Source organism: Puma concolor, chromosome A2, assembly GCF_028749965.1.
Source record: "Puma concolor isolate L17-30 chromosome A2, mPumCon1.1.hap2, whole genome shotgun sequence".
NCBI lineage: Eukaryota > Metazoa > Chordata > Mammalia > Carnivora > Felidae > Puma > Puma concolor.
In genome coordinates this window covers 96,070,493-96,091,349 of record NC_141668.1, presented here as the reverse complement: position 1 = coordinate 96,091,349, position 20,857 = coordinate 96,070,493, and the positions used below count along the sequence as shown (strand labels likewise).

Sequence of the window (20,857 nt, the reverse complement as noted above, 5' to 3'; positions counted from 1 at the left end):
AAATAAACAGACTACATTTCTCCTATAACTCTTTCCCCAACCTAAATTGGCTCTCCTGACGTAATAAATCACACTCTCCTTTTTGACATCTACTTGCTCAATCTGTTTCCATTACTCCAAGATGTTCCTTAAAAATTAAGAGCAACCTTAAAAAAAAAAAAAAATTAAGAGCAACCTTGGAGCCATGATTTAAAGAGCTGGAGCATTTAGCTAGAAGGCTACTAACAAGGTCGTCAGATGAACCTGGCACCCAGTGAGTCCACAAGCAGGTTTTCCATGTGGTCCTCTGCCTCTGGGTGACTCTTCTGTGACAGGCATGGCCTCTGTGACAGGCGAGGCCCCGTCTCCCTCTCCCTCTCCCCTCTCTCTCTCTCTCTCCCTCTCGAGCCGGCTCAACCACTCTGATGGTCCTGAAGCTTTTCACAGGGAGGATTCAAAATCTGCCTCTTTGAAACTTCAACCCAACGGTCTATTTGGAATCCAGATGAGGACAAGACATGAGACCTTACTCTTGTAGGGAGCTACTATTTGTTTTTTGTGACAAACAAGATACATGCCAGTTTAATAGGAGCCAGTATTAACACTTGCCACCCCCCGACAATCTGTGCCAGGCTTCCAGTAGCGGGCGACATACAGCCTGGGAGACACCACAGGAGACACCATTGTGTCGAGTAAAACAGTGCGGAAATGACACGGGCACCAGGGTTGGCTGCACCCAGAGCCAGCAGATGCCATCACAGGCCTTTTGAGGTTGAATCAGGTGTATAATCTTTCCACTTCTTTTCCGCATCTAACCAGTGAGCACGAGAAGAGTATGCCTTACAGAGTTAAAGACAAATGGTCTGTGCTGGCCACAGTGGCTGGGTCTTACAGACACCATTGAATATTAGCTCCTTTACCTATTAACATTATTTCCTCAGCAAGAAACCAAATACAACCTAATTCTAGAAACTGAATAGCTGCTGCAAGTTACTTTTATTTAGCCACTGAGGTATTTTATCTGGCAGTCACTCCTCAGGGTGAGTAGTACATCAAGTTACAGTATTCCATATGAACTTGTACCTACCTTCCTTCCTTCTTCCTTCCTTCCTTCCTTCCTTCCTTCCTTCCTTCCTTCCTTCCTTCCTATCTATCTATCTATCTATCTATCTATCTATCTATCTATCTATCTATCTGAGTGTGCATCCGTGCAAGTGGGGGGGGGGGCAGGCAAAGGAAAACAGAATCTTAAGCAGGCTCTACACTTAATGTGGATCCCAACGTGGGGCTCGATCCCACGAACTGCGCGATCATTACCTGAGCCAAAATCAAGAGTTGGACGCTCAACCGACTGAATCACCCAGGCGCCCACCCCCACCCTGCTTTGCCCCCGTACCTTGGTTTATAAGCGTCCACATTTAATGTAATTTTGCTTTGGAGAAGTGACCCTTGAGTACAGACGATACTTTGCAAAACCGGCCACAGCAATACTCCCTACGCACTCTTCCAGCATCTTACCATTCTCCATCAGCACGTGGAGTCCATTCCCCTTCCTCCCAAACCTGGGTAGGACCTGCGACTACTCCAGCCAACAGAATGAAGTGGAAATAATGCTGAGTAACTTCCCTGCCTAGGTCATAAAAGGTGACATGGTTTCTGCCTGGTTCTTATTCTCTTGTGACACTGGCTCTTGCTCTAAGAAAGCCTAAAGTAGGACACAACAGAAAAGGTTACATGGCGAGGAACCAAGCCATCCCTGGACAACAGCCAGTGTCAACTGCCTGGATCAGGCATGTGTGGACAGTCTTTAGAACTTAATCAGAGGGCCTGGATGCCTCAGTCAGTTAAGCTTCTGACTTTGGCTCAGGTCATGATCTCATGGTTCGTGGGTTCGAGCTCCGTATCGGGCTCTGTGCTGACAGCTTGGAGCCTGGAGGCTGCTTCGGATTCTGTGTCTCACTCTCTCTGCCCCTCCCCTGTTCACACTGTCTCTCTCTCTCTCTCTCAAAAATAAACAAACATTAAAAAAAAACATTGAAAAAAAAAAAAAAAGAAAGAAAAGAACAGAACCTAATTGAAGATGCTTCCAGTTCCCAGACTTCAAGCTTTTCAGCTGAGGCATGAGACACTGTGGAACAGAGACAAGCCAACTCCACTGTGATCTGTCCAAAACTTTGGCCCAGAGATTCCATGAGCATAATAAATGGTTACTTTCACCCATAAGTTTTGGGGGTATATTTTGTTACACAGCCAGAGTAACTAAAATAGCCCTATACTTTCAACTTTCCTCTTTTGAAAATACACGCATATGGCAAAAAATTCACGCCAGCAGATGACAGCACAGAGATTGTTATAATGACTGCTCCATAGCTTTTGTGGTTACTGCTCACCTCTTGGACCCACTGTCCTTAGTTTGAATAGGTTTTAGAGTGTGTCCTACAATTGCTCATCAGTTTGGAAGAAACGAAACACACACACACACACACACACATATTCAATGCTGCCTTTCAAAACCCCAAACACACTGAACTTTAAAACCTATTTTTATTAGTACTTTAAATACATTTGCCATAACTTTGGAGAAAACTGGTATAGACTATGTAGAAATCTTATAACACTCATTTTGTACAGATCTCTTGGAACTACAGGAATCTCACCATGGGACAAGAAATCTAATCAGCTTAAGACAGTATCGTGACATTACCTAAAGACCTACAGTAATTGGGGGTGCCTGGGTGGCTCAGTTGGTCGAGTGTCCAACTCTTGGTTTTGGCTCGTGTCATGATCTCATGGTTTGTGAGTTTGAGCCCCATGTTGGGCTCTGTGCCGACACTGCGGACCCTGCTTGGGACTGTCTGTCTGTCTGTCTGTCTCTCTCTCTCTCTGCCCCTCCTCTACTTGCCCATGCATACTCTCTCAAACTAAATAAATAAACTTAAAAAAAAAAAACCCACAGCAAATGAAAAGAAATACTAATTTTTTTTAACTAATGATTTCTGTATTGGTATTACGAGTCTACAGGCACAAGCAGACCAATTCACTAAAACTTAAAGCCACCCAGAGCAGTGTTACTCAAAGTGTGGTCCACCAGGCCACAGTCTGTACCACCTGGAGCTTCCTAGAAATGCAAATTCTCAGGTCCCACCCCACAGCAAATGAAGCAAAATCTCTGGGGGTAAGACCCAGGAATCCATGTGTATTAAGTTTCATAGACACTTCTGCCAGTTAGAGTTTGAGAAGCACTCAGTAGAGCTTAGATGCTTGGAGGCTAAAAGAGGCCGTGTGTGGAGGGCTCAAGGGGGCGGTGCCTCAGTCTTCCTAAACACTGAAGACGCAGGTCTCGGCAGCAGGATGAAATAACGTATGTGGGCAGGTTCCCAGGAACAAGGCAAGGGTGTTCCTGGCCTGGACTCAGCGAAGGGCCAATGTGGACAAAGAAGAGGGCTCAGGGGGAAACAGAGGTGACGGTAGGGGCCTAGGTGTAGTAACAGATTTCAAAGCCCTCTTATCTGGGGATCCTTTGTCTTCGGAGGTACCTTTACTTTCGAGAACTTAAATAGGGCTGGGCAGGTGTCAGCTCAGAGGACATTTCTAAATTATCCAGCCGCTCAGGGTAAGAAAAAAGAAAAATTAAGAAAAGGCAGCGATTCGGGTCAGAAATCCTATTAGTGCTAGAAAAAAACCACTTAGCTGTGGTGTCTCATGTTTTAATGTCTCTTGGGAGCCTGAGGACAAGGTGAAGTGAGAAATGCCTAACATGTTGCACTTGAGCATTTAGGGCAGATAATAATCAGCACATACTAAATCACCATTTGAAAGTTTCACAAATCTCTGGACAAAATGCAGCTGAGTTAAAGCAAATCAGCTTATTAACGTGATGTAGCAGTAAGGACAGCCACCCTTTACCTTGTCAACATTAGCTCGAGTTTTAGCAGATGTTTCCACATAGTTGACATTCCACTGGTCAGCTCTGGTTTTCGCCTCTTCTACAGAAACCTGCCTTTTATCTTCTAAATCTGATTTGTTACCAACCAGCAGAAATGGAACATTCTCATCTTCTTTTACTCTTAAGATCTGCTCCCTGGATAAAAGAAAATGAGAAAGAAATATTAATATCACCCCCACAGGTTAAGCTAACAAAATAACTAACACCATCTGCCATTAGCCTTTATGTGTGTGTGTCTACATAACAACAATTAACTCAATCATGGCACGGTAGGGCGTGTGCTGCACCTCTTCCTTATTCTACCACCAACCACTTGAATTACACACTTCACTGTCGAAGGGAAAATACACTGAAGAGAGTAGCAATATGGTAGTGGAGGCACAAAAGCAAAGTGTCAAAGGCTACTTCCTCCAAGTGTTTTTGAAAATAAGCTTTCAACGTAAGGATGGTTTTAGATTTGCAAAAAGTAGTGAAGACAGTGCAGAAAGTTCCCGTATTCTCCACACCCTGTTTCCCCTACTGTTAACACCTTACGTCAGCATGGTACATTTATCATAGTGAAGGGACCAATCTTGATACATCATTATTAGCTGAAGTCCAAATTTTATTCAGATGTTTTCAGTTTTTCCCTCCTGTCCTAAGATCCCATCCAGGACACCACATGACATTTAGCTGTCATACTGCCTTAGATTCCATGTGACTCTGACAGTTCTCAGACTTGCCTTGGTTTTGATGACCTTGACAATTTTGAGACGTGCTGGTCAGCTAATTTGTAGAAAATCTCTCAACTGGTATTTGTCTGATGTTTTTCTCATGATTAAATTGGGGTCATGGGATTTAGGGAGGAAGACCACAGAGGGAGAGAGTGCCATTCCTATTACCTCATATCAATGGTCCTACCAAATGTTTTAAAAAACCCCACACATGCCAGAAATCTCTGCAAGTCTGCTCTGGAGTACAGCTTTTGTATTCACAGAGAAGTTATATGCTGTCACCAGTTCCAAAGGTATCATGGCTCTCTGTCCTTCTTAGGCGACTGTGAGCAAAGTACTTCTTTGCCTCAGTTTCCCATGCGTTAACATGGGGCTAACAATAATACCTTCCTTATAAGGTTGCTATGAGGATGAAACGCAAAGTACTTAGAGTTGTGCCCAGCACGTAGTAAATATTCAGTAAACGTTAGCTGTTGTTAATCATTATTATTACTGTGTTGGAGAAAGTGGTTTTCTTATAAAATCAACACTTTCTTGCTAACTTACCGGTGCCTCCCCTCTGAAATTATTAAAAGACGTTGGAACTACAGGAACACAAATAGTTCAGACTAAGAGAAAAACGAGAAAATTAAAGGGATTATTGGGATGACAGGTCAGCAGAGTATACCTGGTTTTGCGAGGATCTATCATGATAAGATAGATTTGAGAGACTGAGTATGAATCTTCATCAAGCCTTGATCTCAGATTTGTCCATTTTGTGCTTCTTAGATTTTGTGCTTCTGATTTTAAGAGATAAGATGTAAGAAATGCGTGCCTTAGAATCCATGAAATTCGCTAGTATCTGGCTTGTCTTGTTAATGCTTCGAAGTGTCTGGTGTGTGGTGAGCACTGTATGAGTATTAGGCAGTGTTACTACCTTTCCTGTCACTTCATTCACCTGATTTCCGATGTTGTAAATATTCTAACAGACTCAGTGTTTGTAGGCAGCTCTTTGGACCTGAATTCCTAGTTTTTCTTTCTTTTTTTGAGAGAGAGAGAGAAAAAGAGAGACAGAGAGAGAGGGAGTGGCAGAGACAAAGGGAGAGAGAGAGAATCTTAAGCAGGCTCCGCACCCAGTTCCTGATCCCGACACAGGGCTCAATCCCATGAACTGTGACATCATGACCTGAGCCAAAATCAAGAATCAGATGCTAACTGACTGGGCCACCCTGGTCCCCCTAATTTTTTTTTTTTTTTAATTCCTAGTTTTTCTACCGTGAACAGATTGTAGACCATATAGTCACCTCCATCTTCCACTGACTGGTACTTAGCCTATTACCCATCCTTTTAGGAAGTTACAATGTCAGCCAGGCACAGGGACTTGGTGACACATGCTAAGCTGTACTACAGGGCTGTGATGTTGTCTACCATCCACGTGATCTCTTGCAAAGAGCACGTCAACACTCACCATCACTACTATTAAATTTATGACGTATTTGTGAAGGGGATATCAGCCAGTCCAAATCTTTTTCTACTGCTGGTGACAACAAATTTGCTGTTACCTCCTTAACCAGTTTCCTTTGTGATCAACAGCCTCACACTAAGATGTTAACAACACCTGACTTACTACTTAATCTCACTAACCACCAGAGACTGACTCTGGCATTTGTGACTAGTACTTCCAGTCGCATGTAGATAGAGTCATTAACTTATTTCTTAATAAATACCTCATAAGTTACTGAGTCCAATGCTCCAGGAAGACCAATACTGAAAATACAGTGTGATTAATGCTATCAGAAATCTGGCGTTGGAAAGCCTGGACCTTCTGGGTTCAGAGGTGAGAAGACAATATTCATGAGAGTTAATTAGCTGGTTTTAATTAGCTACTTTCCTGGATGTCAGAGAAAGGCACTGCTATATCTACAACCTTCCTACGCATTTTACTTAATGTGATGCTCCCTTTAAGCGGAGTTTTAGAGGCTATTACAGAATTTTAGAATAGGAAAGTACTTTTATAAACTGGTCCAACTTTTTCATTTTTGACATAAGAAAAGTGAGAACCAGAAAAAAAAAAAAAAGAACATTTTCTAACATTTCTATCAAACGTTTACTAAACATGCCCTGTATGATATATGCCAGGAACGATACCAAATATGGGTCCCGGGGATCCTCAGGTGGATAGGAAATGGGTCCTGCTCTCAAGAGATTTCTCCTGGTCAGGAAAAGCACATGCAAATCAAGCTGATGCTACAAGTGCAGCGAGTGTGCTCTCAGAGCGGGGCCAGGCACTCTGCACACAGAGGAGCAAGCAGTGGGTTCCGCCCTGGGGACAGGAGGCCCAGGAAGGCTGAAGAGAGGAGCCGCCGCTGGTGCCACACTCTGCGGGTCAGACCAGGTGGAGCGCAACCACTCGGACTGTCTCAAAAATGCCTTTCCTGTGTCGCCACTGAGTCACTGGGACTGTTATGGGAAGGGCAACACACTGGAGGGACAACAGAAGAGTAATGAATGATTCACTTATTTTCTGTAAAAGCCACAGCCCAAGATTCTTACTCTCTTTATTCCCTTGAGACACCACTTTGGCTTTGGCAACTACGGTGACACATTTATCCCATCACCTAGAACAGGACTTGCTCCATAATAAGCGCTCAAATATGTGCTGAATGAGTGAATAAGCACTGACAGTTCTCTTTCAACACGTCTCCCAGGACTGTAAGTTAGCAGGGCCTGCCACTGTGTGCACTTTATCCCATACATAACTCCTTCTTTAGAGACAACAAAGTTAATTTTACAAATATATGTGCATTTTAAAAGTTTCTCAATGACGTGTTTTGTCCTTGAGATTCCCTGAGTTCTTGACACTTTCGAATGCACACGGAAAGGAGGCTTTATGTAAGCCCAGGTTCAGTTTTTGCTCAAGTGCTGGAAAACTTCTTTCCTTATCTGTGGAAATCCTTCTCATCCTTCATGCTCATCTATCTCAAGAGGCCTCTGAGCTCCTCTCCTCTCCTGGTCCCTGTAATCATCACTGCCCACGTCTCCTACTCTGTCACTACCTTGCTCTTGGTTTTAGGCCTTCATCATCTAGGCTGTGTGAATCTTGAAAACAGAGGGTTCACCACATGCTTCTTTTGTGTGCCTTATACCAAGGCAAACACTTAAACAGAAATAAAAAATATATAATTAAAGACTACTTTTGGGGCGCCTGGGTGGCTCAGTCGGTTAAGCGTCCGACTTCGGCTCAGGTCATGATCTCATGGTTTGCGAGTTCGAGCCCCGTGTCAGGCTCTGTGCTGACAGCCCAGAGCCTGGAGCCTGCTTTGGATCCTGTGTCTCCCTCTCTCTGCCCCTCCCCCACTTGTGCTCTGTCTCTAACAAAAATAAATATACATTAAAAAAATTTAAAAAAAAAAAGACTACTTTTGATTACGCATGTAGTAACTGAGGCTATTCAAGAACTTATTCGTGGCATATTTCTCTTAGAACCACTCTCCCCTTCACCAACCGCCTCCCTGCAAACCAAATGGATGACAGAATTTGATTAGGCAAATAGTAAGTGAGATATAAAAACTATTGTATCACACAACCCAGTGTACCACTCTACGGTATTATTACTTCTATTAATTTTATTTTTACATTTATTTATTTTTGATAGACAGAGAGAGACAGAGCACAAGTGGGGGAGAGGCAAAGAGAGAGGGAGACACAATCTGAAGCAGGCCCCAGGCTCCAAGCTGTCAGCACAGAGCCCGATGTGAGGCTCGGATTCACAAACCGCGAGATCATGACCTGAGCTGAAGTCGGACGCTTCACTGACTGAGCCACCCAGGCGCCCCTACTTCTATTAAGATAATCAGTGTGCACTGTCGGGGCATCTGTGTGGTGAGGAGGATGGCGATGTGCCCGCTCAGCATCACACGGGTGCTGTAAAGCCAGTGACTAACGCAGAAAGATCTGAAATCTGGGTCAGAGCTCCATTATGTGATCCAAGCATCAACTATTCCAGCAGCATTAGTACTGTACTCTGAAGAGAAATACTCCAGTAACGCCTAACAGACTTTGGGGACTGAGGCTGCCACCATCTCATGTGCCAATACAGAGGGCACGGGGATGGCTGGAAGATTACACGACGTACATGGAACACCCGAGTGTACATGCACTGTGGATGGAGTCACGCACTACAATCAAAGAGGGAATAAACACAACTGCACACAGAGGGAAAGACTAACAAGTAACCACCTCTGGTTGTCCACTTGTTTCTGGGGAGGACACCTGTACAACGGCACTCGTCCCTGACACACCTGAAGTCGGCTGTGGCTGCAAAGGATTCCATTTCTGTAATCGAGAAGACACAGAGGAAACCCTCCCCGCTCCGAAAGTAGTTGTCTCTAATTGCAGCGTAATCCTCCTGCCCAGCTGTATCCAAGATATCGATCTGCACTTCCTCCCCATCCAGCACGACCTTCTTCCGATAGCTGTCCGCTTTGGTAGGCTCGTAGTCCTCCACAAACTACAGAAGATGAAATAGAGATTCACGTGAAGCTGCTGAAATAGTACAGAGAGGTCCCATGTACTCTTCATTCAGGTTTCCCCGATGGTAAAAACTCATTAATTTAAATTTTCATTTTAGGTAATTTGGTGGCTTTGACATTTGTAAAAAGCCAGGGTTAAATGATTAACTCTAGACTGTTTACAGCTTGAAAACGGTGCTGTTTTCTTCCTTAAAACACCATAACTACAAAAGCTATTACACATATATTTAATCAAATACATAAAAATTCCTTTCAATGTGACACTAAATATAAATTTTCATGCCAGAATTGTGGAAATAACTTGAAAGTAAGTCAATATTTAGGTAAGCATTGAGAGTTGTGAAATCTCTTTTCTAAAATGAACCAAATCAAAAAAGTGACTTATATTACTCAGTAGAGTGGCAAATCATGAACTTTTAGATCTCTCTCTAAACATCTGATTTTTAAAATAACAGTACAACTAAACAACTTTACATTCCCACATCCATCTTCAACTCTGTAAATCTCCACTTGATATTTTTGATCACTGTATCATTGTTAGCATGTAAGGATGTATACATACACACTTTTGTAGGGTTTTTTTTATTAGGTCCTATAAGTATTTTCATTATCTGATATGTTCTTATATATTGGCTCAATGTCTATATCCCTCTACTAGAATTTAACCCTTGGGAGTAGGGACTTGACTATTCTACTCATCACTCCATCTCCCAGAGCTTAGAACATGACTGAAACATGTAGACGCTCACTAAATAATTATTAAAAATACGAACACAGTGTATTTGTAACTATAAAGGCTATGGGACATTCTACCATATTTATATGCTAATTTTTATTTGCATATTTATGAATATCAAATACAAATATTCAGATAGCACATCAGATACTATGGTGAATATTAGTATTTATCAATACTAAATGAAAAGTTAAGCATTCATCAAATGTAAGGTATGTGAACAGTCTTACCTTTTTAAAATTTTTATTTATTTATTTATTTTGAGAGAGAGACAGAGAGAGAGACAAAGAGAGAGAACATGCACACATGTGGGTGAGGGGCAGAGAGAGAGGGTGAGAGAGAATCCCAAGCAGGCACTACTACACTGTCAGTGCAGAGCCAGATGAGAAGCTTAAACCCACAAACATGAGATCATGACCTGAGATGAAATCGAGAGTTGGATGCTTAACCAACTGAGCCACTCAGGCACCCTGTGAACACCCTGTGAACAGTCTTACTTTTGACCTCCTCCATATTGTCAAGAAGGGGCCTGAAATTAGCGATTAGTTTGAAAGACTAGTTATTAAAATGAGTAGTAGGGAAAACAGATAGAACAGATAAATCAGCAATTTCATTTAAAGTACCATTTCAATCTCCTCTCTTTCCAAATTTTTTATTATAGTCCCCAGCGAACAAGATAATTGATGGAAGCGTTTTGTGTGTGACAGAATGCTGATGAGCAGGAAATAGGAGACATCGGGTGGTAAGGATCTGCAGGATTTGTTATCAGGAGACCAGGCTTAGAGCTTGGTCACTCATCGGAGATCACTCTTCTTGGGTTGGGTAATCTCCCTGGGGTTCTGTTTTCTCATCCGTAAAATGGGGATACTACCATACCATGCAGGATTGTTATGAAGATTAAGTAAGAAAGAATAATCATAAAACCCTGCTTCTATTGGAAGAATTGAGGATAAATGCTTAAAATGGATTATCAACTCTTAAATCATTTAGGCTTGATAAGAGCCCTCTGGGGAAAGGCTATACTGCTGTCTTAACTCTAGGGAAATAAAGTCCAACATAAATACAGGAACACAAATCTGTAACCTTCTAGTGATTATATTTTAGGGCCATAGCCTTTACTTGTTTAATGATGAGTATATGCTAAGCCAAATACTACAATTGATTTCTCCATGATTATTAAAATTATTTTATTATTGGGGCATCTGGCTGGCTGAGTTGGAGGTGCATGTGACTCTTGATCTCTGGGTCATGAGTTCAAGCCCCATGTTGGGTGTAGAGAGTAGTAAATAAAACTTAAAAAAAAATTATTATTATCATTACTATTGTTAAAGTTATCACAGGACACCTATGTATGTTAACTTTCAGTCTCAATTAGGTACTTTACCTACTAGTTCTATTAATTCAAGGTGGGAATCTCCATTAAAACACGTCAAATGAAAAAGCCAAAGTTAGATTGCTTCAAAATAGGTACTGTTTCCAGTTCTGTTTTGTTTTTAAAGTAAAGGTTTTTAAGGATCTTGAATTATTGACTCGTTAAATCAACACGTGTACAAATAGCTCTGAATTTAAAAACAGGAAAAAATGATTACTAGCTTTCAAGGACTTAAGGAATACACCTAAAACAGCACCAAAACTAAGCACAGAAATACTCTCTGAAAGCCCAAACTTCGATATCCATTATAAAATCGGCACTTACCTCATCATACATGAACTGTAGAGTCAGAGCGGACTTGCCCACACCACCACTGCCCACCATGATGACTTTGTGTAAGGCCAAAGAATTCTGACCCTTGGGCTTATTTGCAGCCATCTTGTGTCAAAGAGTTTTCAGCAAAGGCTTAAGAAGAATCTAGAAGAATAAAAAAATAAGTAATGCTCAGTACAGTCTTCCTCAGAATTCCAAGTGTAGGAAAGAGATAAGGTGTCCTTGGGCTTCAAGATACTAGTTTTCATTCTTCGGTGATTTTCAACAAACGGCAAACGAAGCACGCTCAAGAATCACTTATGAGAGAACACCATGACAATACAAGTATGTGACTCAAGGGCATTGCTCCTACAATAGCTAGTTTTCAGTAATGAGCTATGACCAAAGGTGAAAATTTTGCAGCACAACCACACGCTGACGATAACGAAGTATTAGATGTATTAGAATATCATCACACAGATTAGGAAAACAGGCTTACCAATCACTTGGTCTTCATATTAACCTTTATTGGCAATAATTAAAGAGATGTTTCTTCTAAGTCTAGGAAGAAACAACTGACCAAAAAAAACCACAAAAACCAAGGTTGCTGATCGAAAGGCTTACTCACTGTCAGTTTATAAAAGAAGAAACCTCATGCCAGTAACTTGGTAGCAGAATTAGACAGAATCCAATACTGTAGATCAGAGTTCTCAAGGGACATCGTGGAGGAGATGGCCGATCTAACTTAAATCCCTGGACCCAGTGCACCCTCATTTTCTTCAGAAAGTGCATTTGTTTACTGCCCTCACGTGCTTAGTGTGTGGAGACCGGATCCTCCAGAGGCTGGGGTGCTGCTGTACACTAACGGCACCCCGTCACTCTGGCTCCAAAGCAGGTCCCTTGGCCGGGAGGTCACGGCAAACACGGGGTTTGGGTGGAGCCCAAGTGAGGAGCCTTTCTGTTACTAGAGGCTCGAGGGGTTGCGGGTGGCTGCAACACCCTTCCTTCTCAGCATCTTTTGACTTGTTTTGGTCCTGGGACAGCTTTCCCAAATTGCAGCTCACGGGACCACACCTGATCCTGCCTGCCTCTCCGTCCTGTGCCCATCTCCCCACTCGGCTGCATCAGTCCCACGCTGGCCTCCTTCAGTTCTTCAGATGCTCTTCTGTGCCTCTTGGCCCTTGCCATGCAGTATCCTGTATTTGGCATATTCTTATGCAAGTTGGCTAAGACCTCTCTGTTTCTGGATCTCAGTCTTACCTGAAACTCGACCTAAATTATGCTCTCCTCTGCCCTGTGCGCTCATATAGCATCTGATACTTTCCCTCATGACCATTATCATGAGCTGAAATTGCTTGAATGTGTTAGTTGCTTAATATGGGTCTTCTTCCCAAACATACCAGAAGCGGGTTGAGTGCAGGGGCCATAGTCTAGTTGGTTTACTTTATGCTTAATGTGACTAACATGGCTGGGTAAAGTCAGCCACTCAGTACGCATGTGCTGAATGAATAAACAAATGTTCTCAGTCTGACAACCTTGGGGAGTAATTTAGACTGTACTGGTATAAAGTAGCCATTGCTACTAGAGATTCAATCACAAGTCTGGGCAAGGACAGTCTACTGTGGGTCTGTGCCTCACACACTGGCTATAACCCAAGAGCTGGGGCCCTTCTCAGGCTCTGCCCAGAAATCACGCCCATATGACTATGTGCCCAAACAGAAAAGTCTTAAAGAAAGAAACAACTCATAATCTTACTATCCATTTAATATGAACATGTTATACTTTGAGACTGCTTTCAATCTACGTGGAGCATAACTCTGACACTATCCGTGCAATTTCTGATCCCGTTCTTATTTCTGTAACATTTTAGCAGAAGCAGTTTGCACTGTGAAGTGTATTGTAAAGACTCTACACTTGGAGGCTAGCAGTTTTATCAACTCAACAAACAAGAACTGAGTCCCCCCTTTTTCCTGGGTACCAAGGACATGATCATTAGATTGTGAATGACTATCACTGCTCAGAAACAGTGAAAAATATCAGTGTATTTCAGATAACTGATAGCATTATTCAAATAACTAAAAGCCTTAAGTATACTAAGCCTCAGTAGCTTATGGAACATGCTCTTGCTGGTGTTCCTATATAAATCAGGAAATGATCCTCACTATTATGATCCTTACTTGCTGGCAGCTATAATCATTTCATGACTATGTAGCTACCGATTTTTATCTATCTATCTATCTATCTATCTATCTATCTATCTATCTATCTAGAGTGTGTGTGCATGCATAAGCTGGGAAGGGACAGAAAGAGAGAGAGAGAGAGAGAGAGAGAGAGAGAATGAATCCCAAGCAGGCTCCGTGCTGTCAGCACAGAGCCCAATGCAGGGCTTGAACTCATGAACCCGTGAGATCATGAAATCAAGCATCAGTCACTTAGCCAACTGAGCCACTCAGGAGCTCCTACAGATGTATTTAAAGTCACAAAACTGAATGAACTCACTTTGGGATAAGATGAAGATGGGTAAGAGAAGGCAGCAGAAGAGATATCCCTGAGACAGCTCAACAGACTTGTTCAGGAGGAAAAGTGGCCACTCAGGAGGAAATCCAGTAATTATACATAGAAACTGGTTGACTGTCAAATCCTGCTGGGAGACTGAGCTGAGATATAAGAAGATAAGAGACATACAGAGAATTGATTACTAGATTTTGGCAAGATGGAGATTGCTAATAACCTTGGGGAAAGTCATTTCACCAGTGAGGTAGGAATCACAGCCTGAATGGGGTGTGTTGAAGAGAAAACAGGAGGTACAAAAATGCACTTTTTTACTCTGAAGATGAAGAAATGTGGCCATAGATGGACAGAGTTTTTGTTTGGTTGCTTTTAAAACATTATTAATGGATGTTCATATGATAATCATCCAAAAGAGGCAGAAACACATTAACACCAGAAAGGATAAAAACTATATCGTCATCTCATTAGATGCGGAAAAAGTATTTGACAAAGTACAATATCCATTCATGAAAAAAACTCTCAACAAAGTAGGTTAGAGGAACACACTTCAACATAATTTTTATTATATACATATATATATATATATATATGATGGTAGCTGTATTTTTTCCATATATATATATATACATATATATATATATATGTATATGGAAAAAATACAGCTACCATCATTCAGGAACAAGATAAGGATGTCCACTCACCACTTTCATTCAACACAGTATTGGAAGTCCTAGTCACAGCAGTCAGACAAGAAAAAGAAGTAAAAGGCATCCCAATTGATAAAGAAGAAGTAAAACATTCACTATTTGCAGATGACATGATGCTCTACATAGAAAACCCTGCAGACCACCATAAAACTACTAGAACTGATAAATGAATTCAGTAAAATCGCATATAAAATTAATATACAGAAATCTGTTGCATTTTTACACACAAATAAAGAAGCAGCAGAAAGAGAAATTAAGAAAACACTCTCATTTACAACTGCACCAAAAATAGTACGATACCTGGTGAAGGGGAGGGGCAGAGGGAGAGGGAGAGAGAGAATCGTAAGCAGGCTCCACATCCAGCACCAGAGCTCAGAACTCTGGTCTCGATCTCAGAACCATGGGATCAAGACTTGAGCCAAAATTAGGAGTCAGATGCTTAACTGACTGAGCCACCCAGGCGCCCCTACTGTTCAATTTTTTAAAGTGATGTGCTAGAATAATACTATAGAACCTATTTGGTTAGGGGTGGGTTTTGAGTTTTCAAGCTGTTTTTCTCTGCTTCGTTCAGAAATTAGACACCTACACCATGCTCAAAATATTCATTTAAATATGAATTACCTGATTTTTCCCCCTCCTTCTCTTCCTTCCTCCATCAACAAAGGCACCGCTTTTGGTGCTGAGGCAATGGAGTTGAACTCCACAGGTCTAGGGTCTTGCCTCATGTTTAGCTGAGGTGTATGCATACTGTATGAGTTTCCTGTTGCTGCTGTAACAAATTACTACAAACTTATAGTGGCTTAAAATAATACAAATTTATTGTATTACAGTTCTGGTTGCCAGAAATCCAAAATGAGTCTTAAGGCTCAATCAAGGTATCAGCTGGACAGATTCTTTCTGGAAGCTCCAGAGGAGAATGTATTCCTTGCTTTTTCCAGTTTTTAGAGACTGGCACTCCTTGGCTCTTAAACAGTCTTAAATCTCTTTGAAAAAAGAATTACATCTCTTGGCTACATCACAACAATCTCTGCTTCTGTGGTCATATTGCCTTCTCTTCTACGGTAGTCAAACCTCCTTCCACTTCCCTCTTAAAAGGAGACTTGTGATTACATTTAAGGCCCACCAGAATTTTCCAAAATAATATCTCAAGATCCTTGATTTAATCACGAAGTCTCTTTTGCCATAGAAAGTAAGATTCACAGATTCTAGAGATTAGGATATGAGTATCTCGGGCCATTATTCAGCCTACCACATAAAGTGGGTCAAGGTGCTTCAGACCACAAACCTTCAATCCAAATTCTAAACTATTTTAAACTTTAAGAAGTTTTCTAGAAACGATCAACCTAGTTCTCCAATACTGAATAAGGAATACTCTTATCAAGTAAGATATCAAATATTCTCTGGTCACCAAAAGTGAAAAACCCAATGATCTTCATATTTCCAGAGCTCATTATCTTTAGACTTTCCTAATAAAGGTACTTATTATTAGTCTAGCAAAAATATTAGCTGGTAAATTCTTTAAAAAAAATTTTTTTTAATGTTTATTTATTATTTTCATAGAGAGAGACAGCATGAGCAGGGGAGGGGCAGAGAGAGAGGGAGACACAGAATCTGAAGCAGGCTCCAGGCTCTGAGCTGTCAGCACAGAGCTGGACGCTGGGCTCGAACCCAGGAGCTGTGGGATCATGACCTGAGCTGAAGTCGGTTGCTTAACCAACAGAGCTACCCAGGTGCCCCTCTGACTGGTAAAAGTTCTTAATGAGAGATTCTTTGTCAATAAAGAGATTAAATGAATCATTTACTTCCCCTCCTATTTCAATAGTGCATTAAAAGTTTATGATCACCAGAAGTTCAGTTCTTATCAAACCATTACTAATCACATGTAGGTAGAGGCCAAATTAGTGACTCACTCTCAGAATATAAAGTATTTCATACAACAACTCACCCATGGCACTCCCTATCTGCATTAAGAATATCTGCTCAATAAAAAATTCCCAGGAATTTATTATAAAATTAACAATTTCAGAAGAATTAGAATATACCTGACCAAGGAAACAAGATACACTATTCCTTTTTGAAAGAGTTTTGTTTTTTTTTTTAAAGACTATTTAGGTTTATTACCAGGCACAAATAACAATATTGGTATATTTTTCCAGCCATTTATTTTAATTTTTTTTAATTAAAAATTTTTTTTCTTTTTTAACATCTTTTTTAATTTTTTAACGTTTATTTATTTTTGAGACAGAGAGAGACACACAGCATGAATGGGGGAGGGTCAGAGAGAGGGAGACACAGAATCTGAAACAGGCTCCAGGCTCTGAGCTGTAGGCACAGAGCCCGACGCGGGGATTGAACTCATGGACCACAAGATCATGACTTGAGCCGAAGTCGGCCGCTTAACCGACTGAGCCACCCAGGCACCCCCCAAAATTTTTTTTTCTTAATGTTTATTTATTTTTGAGACAGAGAGAGAACATGAACGGGGGAGGGTCAGAGACAGAGAGGGAGACACAGAATCCGAAGCAGGCTCCAGTCTCTGAGCTGTCAGCACAGAGCCTGACACGGGGCTCTAACTCACAGACAGTGAGATCATGACCTAAGCCACAGTCGGAAGCTCAACCAACTGAGCCACCCAGGCGCCCCAATTTTTCCAGCCATTTAAATAAGGCACAGGTATTATGAATAGTGTTTAATGCTCCAGAGTATGGAAAAAGCTTCCAAATCCTCCTCAGAGAGCTAGCTTAACATTGATAAAGTTCTAACAAAGAGATAATAAAGGAAATGTAGATTAACTGATCTATCATGTGAATACAGTGCAAAAATTCTAAATAAAAAATGTTACCAATATAGAATCCAGCATATTAAAAGAATAAACCAAAGTGGCCAAGTAGAATTCAACCAGATATTGTAAGAATAGCTTTATATTTTAACAAGTCAATAGAATTCCTCAAATTAATAGAAGAAAATAATCATATTATTATCTGTATAAAGCCTATACTATTTGTAAAATCCAAAGTCTGCTGCTCATAAAAACCTTAATAAAGTAGAAATTTATTGGTACTCACTTAATATAGAAACTGGCTACCTTAAAGCCCACACCCTAAAAGTATCACTGTGCTTCATGATAAAATAAAACATTTCCATTAATGCTTTTTTCAGGAATAAGAATGTCCACTATCACCACTCTTTAGCATTGTTCTGGAAGTGGCATCTGATGACATCAGAAAGAGAAATAAGGAGCAAATGACCATTATTAACTGATAATACGATTTCATACTTAGGCCAGAGGAATCAACTGAAAAATTGCTATCAAAAAGAGATTTCAAAGGGTAAATGGTTCTATACCAAATATGTTGTATAAAGAATGAATTTCTAGGGGCGCCTGGGTGGCGCAGTCGGTTAAGCGTCCGACTTCAGCCAGGTCACGATCTCGCGGTCCGTGAGTTCGAGCCCCGCATCGGGCTCTGGGCTGATGGCTCAGAGCCTGGAGCCTGTTTCCGATTCTATGTCTCCCTCTCTCTCTGCCCCTCCCCCGTTCATGCTGTGTCTCTCTCTGTCCCAAAAATAAATAAACGTTGAAAAAAAAATTAAGAAAAAAAAAAAGAATGAATTTCTTTTCAAATAAACGGTTAGAATGTATAATGGAAGAAGGGGCCAAAGCAATTAAATGGGGGAAATGACAATATTTTCAACAAATAGTCCTGGAAAAATTGCATAAACCTTAGGAGGAAAAGAACCTCTACTCATTTCTCACCCTGTGCCAAAAAATTAATTTGATATGTATGATAGACTCAAATGTAAAACTAACATATAGTCTTCAAAAAACAGAAAAATATCTTTGAGACTCTGAGGGAAAAAAAGATTTTTTAGAGAGGACACAAAAAATATGAAGTACAAAAGAAAAAACTGAAAAACTGGACTATCAAAACTAAAATCCTCTACTCATCAAAAGGGACTGATGAGAAAATTAAAAGGTAAGCCACAGGCTGGGAGAAAATATTGTCAAAGGACTTGCATCCAAAATATATAAATAACTCTAACAAATTAATAATAAAAATATAAGCAACCCAGGGGTACCTGAGTGGCTCAGTTGGTTAAGCCTCCGACTTTGGCTCAGGTCATGATCTCGCAGTTCGTGGGTTCGAGCCCTGTATCGGGCTCTATGCTGACAGCTCAGAGCCTGGAGCCTGCTTCAGATTCTGTGTCTCCCTCTCTCTCTGCCCCTCCCCTACTTGTGCTCTGTCTCTCTCTCTCAAAAATAAATAAACATTAAAAAATATATATATATAAACAACCCAATAAAAACTGGGCAAAATACTTGAGCTTCATAAACACTTCATAAAAGATATTTCTTTGTCCAAAAAGTTCATAAAAAGTTGCTCAATATCAGAAGGACATTCAAATTAAAGTCACAAGGATACACTACTTTATGCCCACTACAATAGCTAAAATTAAAGAGTCCACATTGAATGTAGGAAAGGATGTTGAACTTTCAGAACTCTCATGCCTTGCTGGTGGGAGTATAAAAATGGTACAATCATTCTGAAAAATGGCAATTTCTCAAAAAGGTAAACATAACACATACCCTATAACCCAAAGTTCTACTCCTACATTTTACTCAAGTGATATGAAAACATCTGTCCACAAAAATACTTGTACAAGAATGTTCAGTTTTCTTCACAGTAGCCAAAAAGTGGAAACCAAATATCTAACAACAAGAACAATATATACAGAGAGTGGAAGAAAAGACTCGATTTACAAGAGCACTCACAAAGAGTACATAACAGAGAATGAAATGAATACAAACTGTGTAAAATATACATGAAGACAATTTAATAATGTACTTATGTAACTTTATAAAGGGTGACTCAAATAAATGAAGATAGATCTTGTTTTGGTGCAAGAAGATTGTACACTGGTTAACAAAATTTTGATAATAAAAGACTATTAACTTTTAATATACGAAAATGTATTCACAATAAAAAAAACACCACCACTGAATCAAAAGACTAAGGACCTGATTTAGGAGTCATATGATCTATCTTCTAGAGTTTTCTTTACCCTTAAATTTGTGAAGGTAACTTTTTTTAAGTTTATTTATTTTGAGAGAGAGAGCGAGAGCAGAGAGAGTGCAAGCAGGGGAGGGGCAGAGACAGGATCCCAAGCTGTCAGCATAGAGCCCAACACAGGGCTTGAACTCAGGAACCATGAGATCAATGACCTGAGCCAAAACCAAGAGTTGGACGCTTATTATCTCATTGAGCCACCCAGATGTCCCTGTGAAGGTAATTTCTGATGTTGAAAACTGGCTTTAACTTTTTTTTAAAGGCAGTTTGGTATACATACAATCAAATCATCTTTTCAATGAGTTTTGATAAATGTAGTCACGTGACCACCACCACAGTCAAGATCCCTAACGTTTCCATCACCCCTAAAAGGTTCTTCTGACCCCCCTGTGGTCAATATCCCCCCCCATGACCCCATCCCTTGGCAGCCATTGATCCAATTTCAATTCCTATTGCCTTTTCCAGAATGTTATATAAATTGATCATATTGTACGTAGCTTTTTGTGCCTGGTTTCTTTTACTCAGCTATGGCTTCTGAGATACATCCATATTGTTACATGTACCAGAAGTGCATATATCTTTTTTTTTTAACATTGGATGGTATTCGACTGTCTGGAAATAGCACAATTTGGTTACCTATTCACATTTATTTGGGTTATTTCATTTAAAAAATGTTAAAGATGAAGAAGCTATACACATTCATATACAAGTCTGTGTGTGTGTGTGTGTGTGTGTGTGTGTGTGTGTGTGTATCCCCTCCCTCACTGTGCACTTCTTTTGGGTAAATACCTAAGAGTGGGATTGCTAAACTGCATGGTAAGTTTGTTTAAATATGTTTTCCAAGTGGTGTACCTTTCTGCATTTCCACTAACAAGTAGGTGATTTCCAGTTGCTTTACATAGGGTACTGTCATCATCTAGGCAGTCTAGGACATCAGCATTAGTATTTCATTGTGGTTGTAATTTGCACTTTCCTAATAACTAACCATGTTAAGCATCCTTTCA

At 40.6% G+C, this 20,857-nt stretch overlaps 1 protein-coding gene across 2 annotated transcripts in view; it reads right to left on the bottom strand.

The window, feature by feature from the left end:
- Positions 1-20,857, bottom strand: part of RALA (RAS like proto-oncogene A) — a 71,880-nt gene that overhangs the window by 6,485 nt on the left and 44,538 nt on the right. For both annotated transcript variants that reach the window (XM_025929888.2, XM_086697009.1), the window contains exons 2-4: positions 11,582-11,734; positions 8,919-9,127; positions 3,886-4,060 (exon numbers count right to left, since the gene is read on the bottom strand). In XM_025929888.2, coding sequence (XP_025785673.1) covers positions 3,886-4,060; positions 8,919-9,127; positions 11,582-11,695 — 498 coding nt within the window. In that variant the 5' untranslated portion in view covers positions 11,696-11,734. The remainder of the gene's footprint in view (positions 1-3,885; positions 4,061-8,918; positions 9,128-11,581; positions 11,735-20,857) is intronic.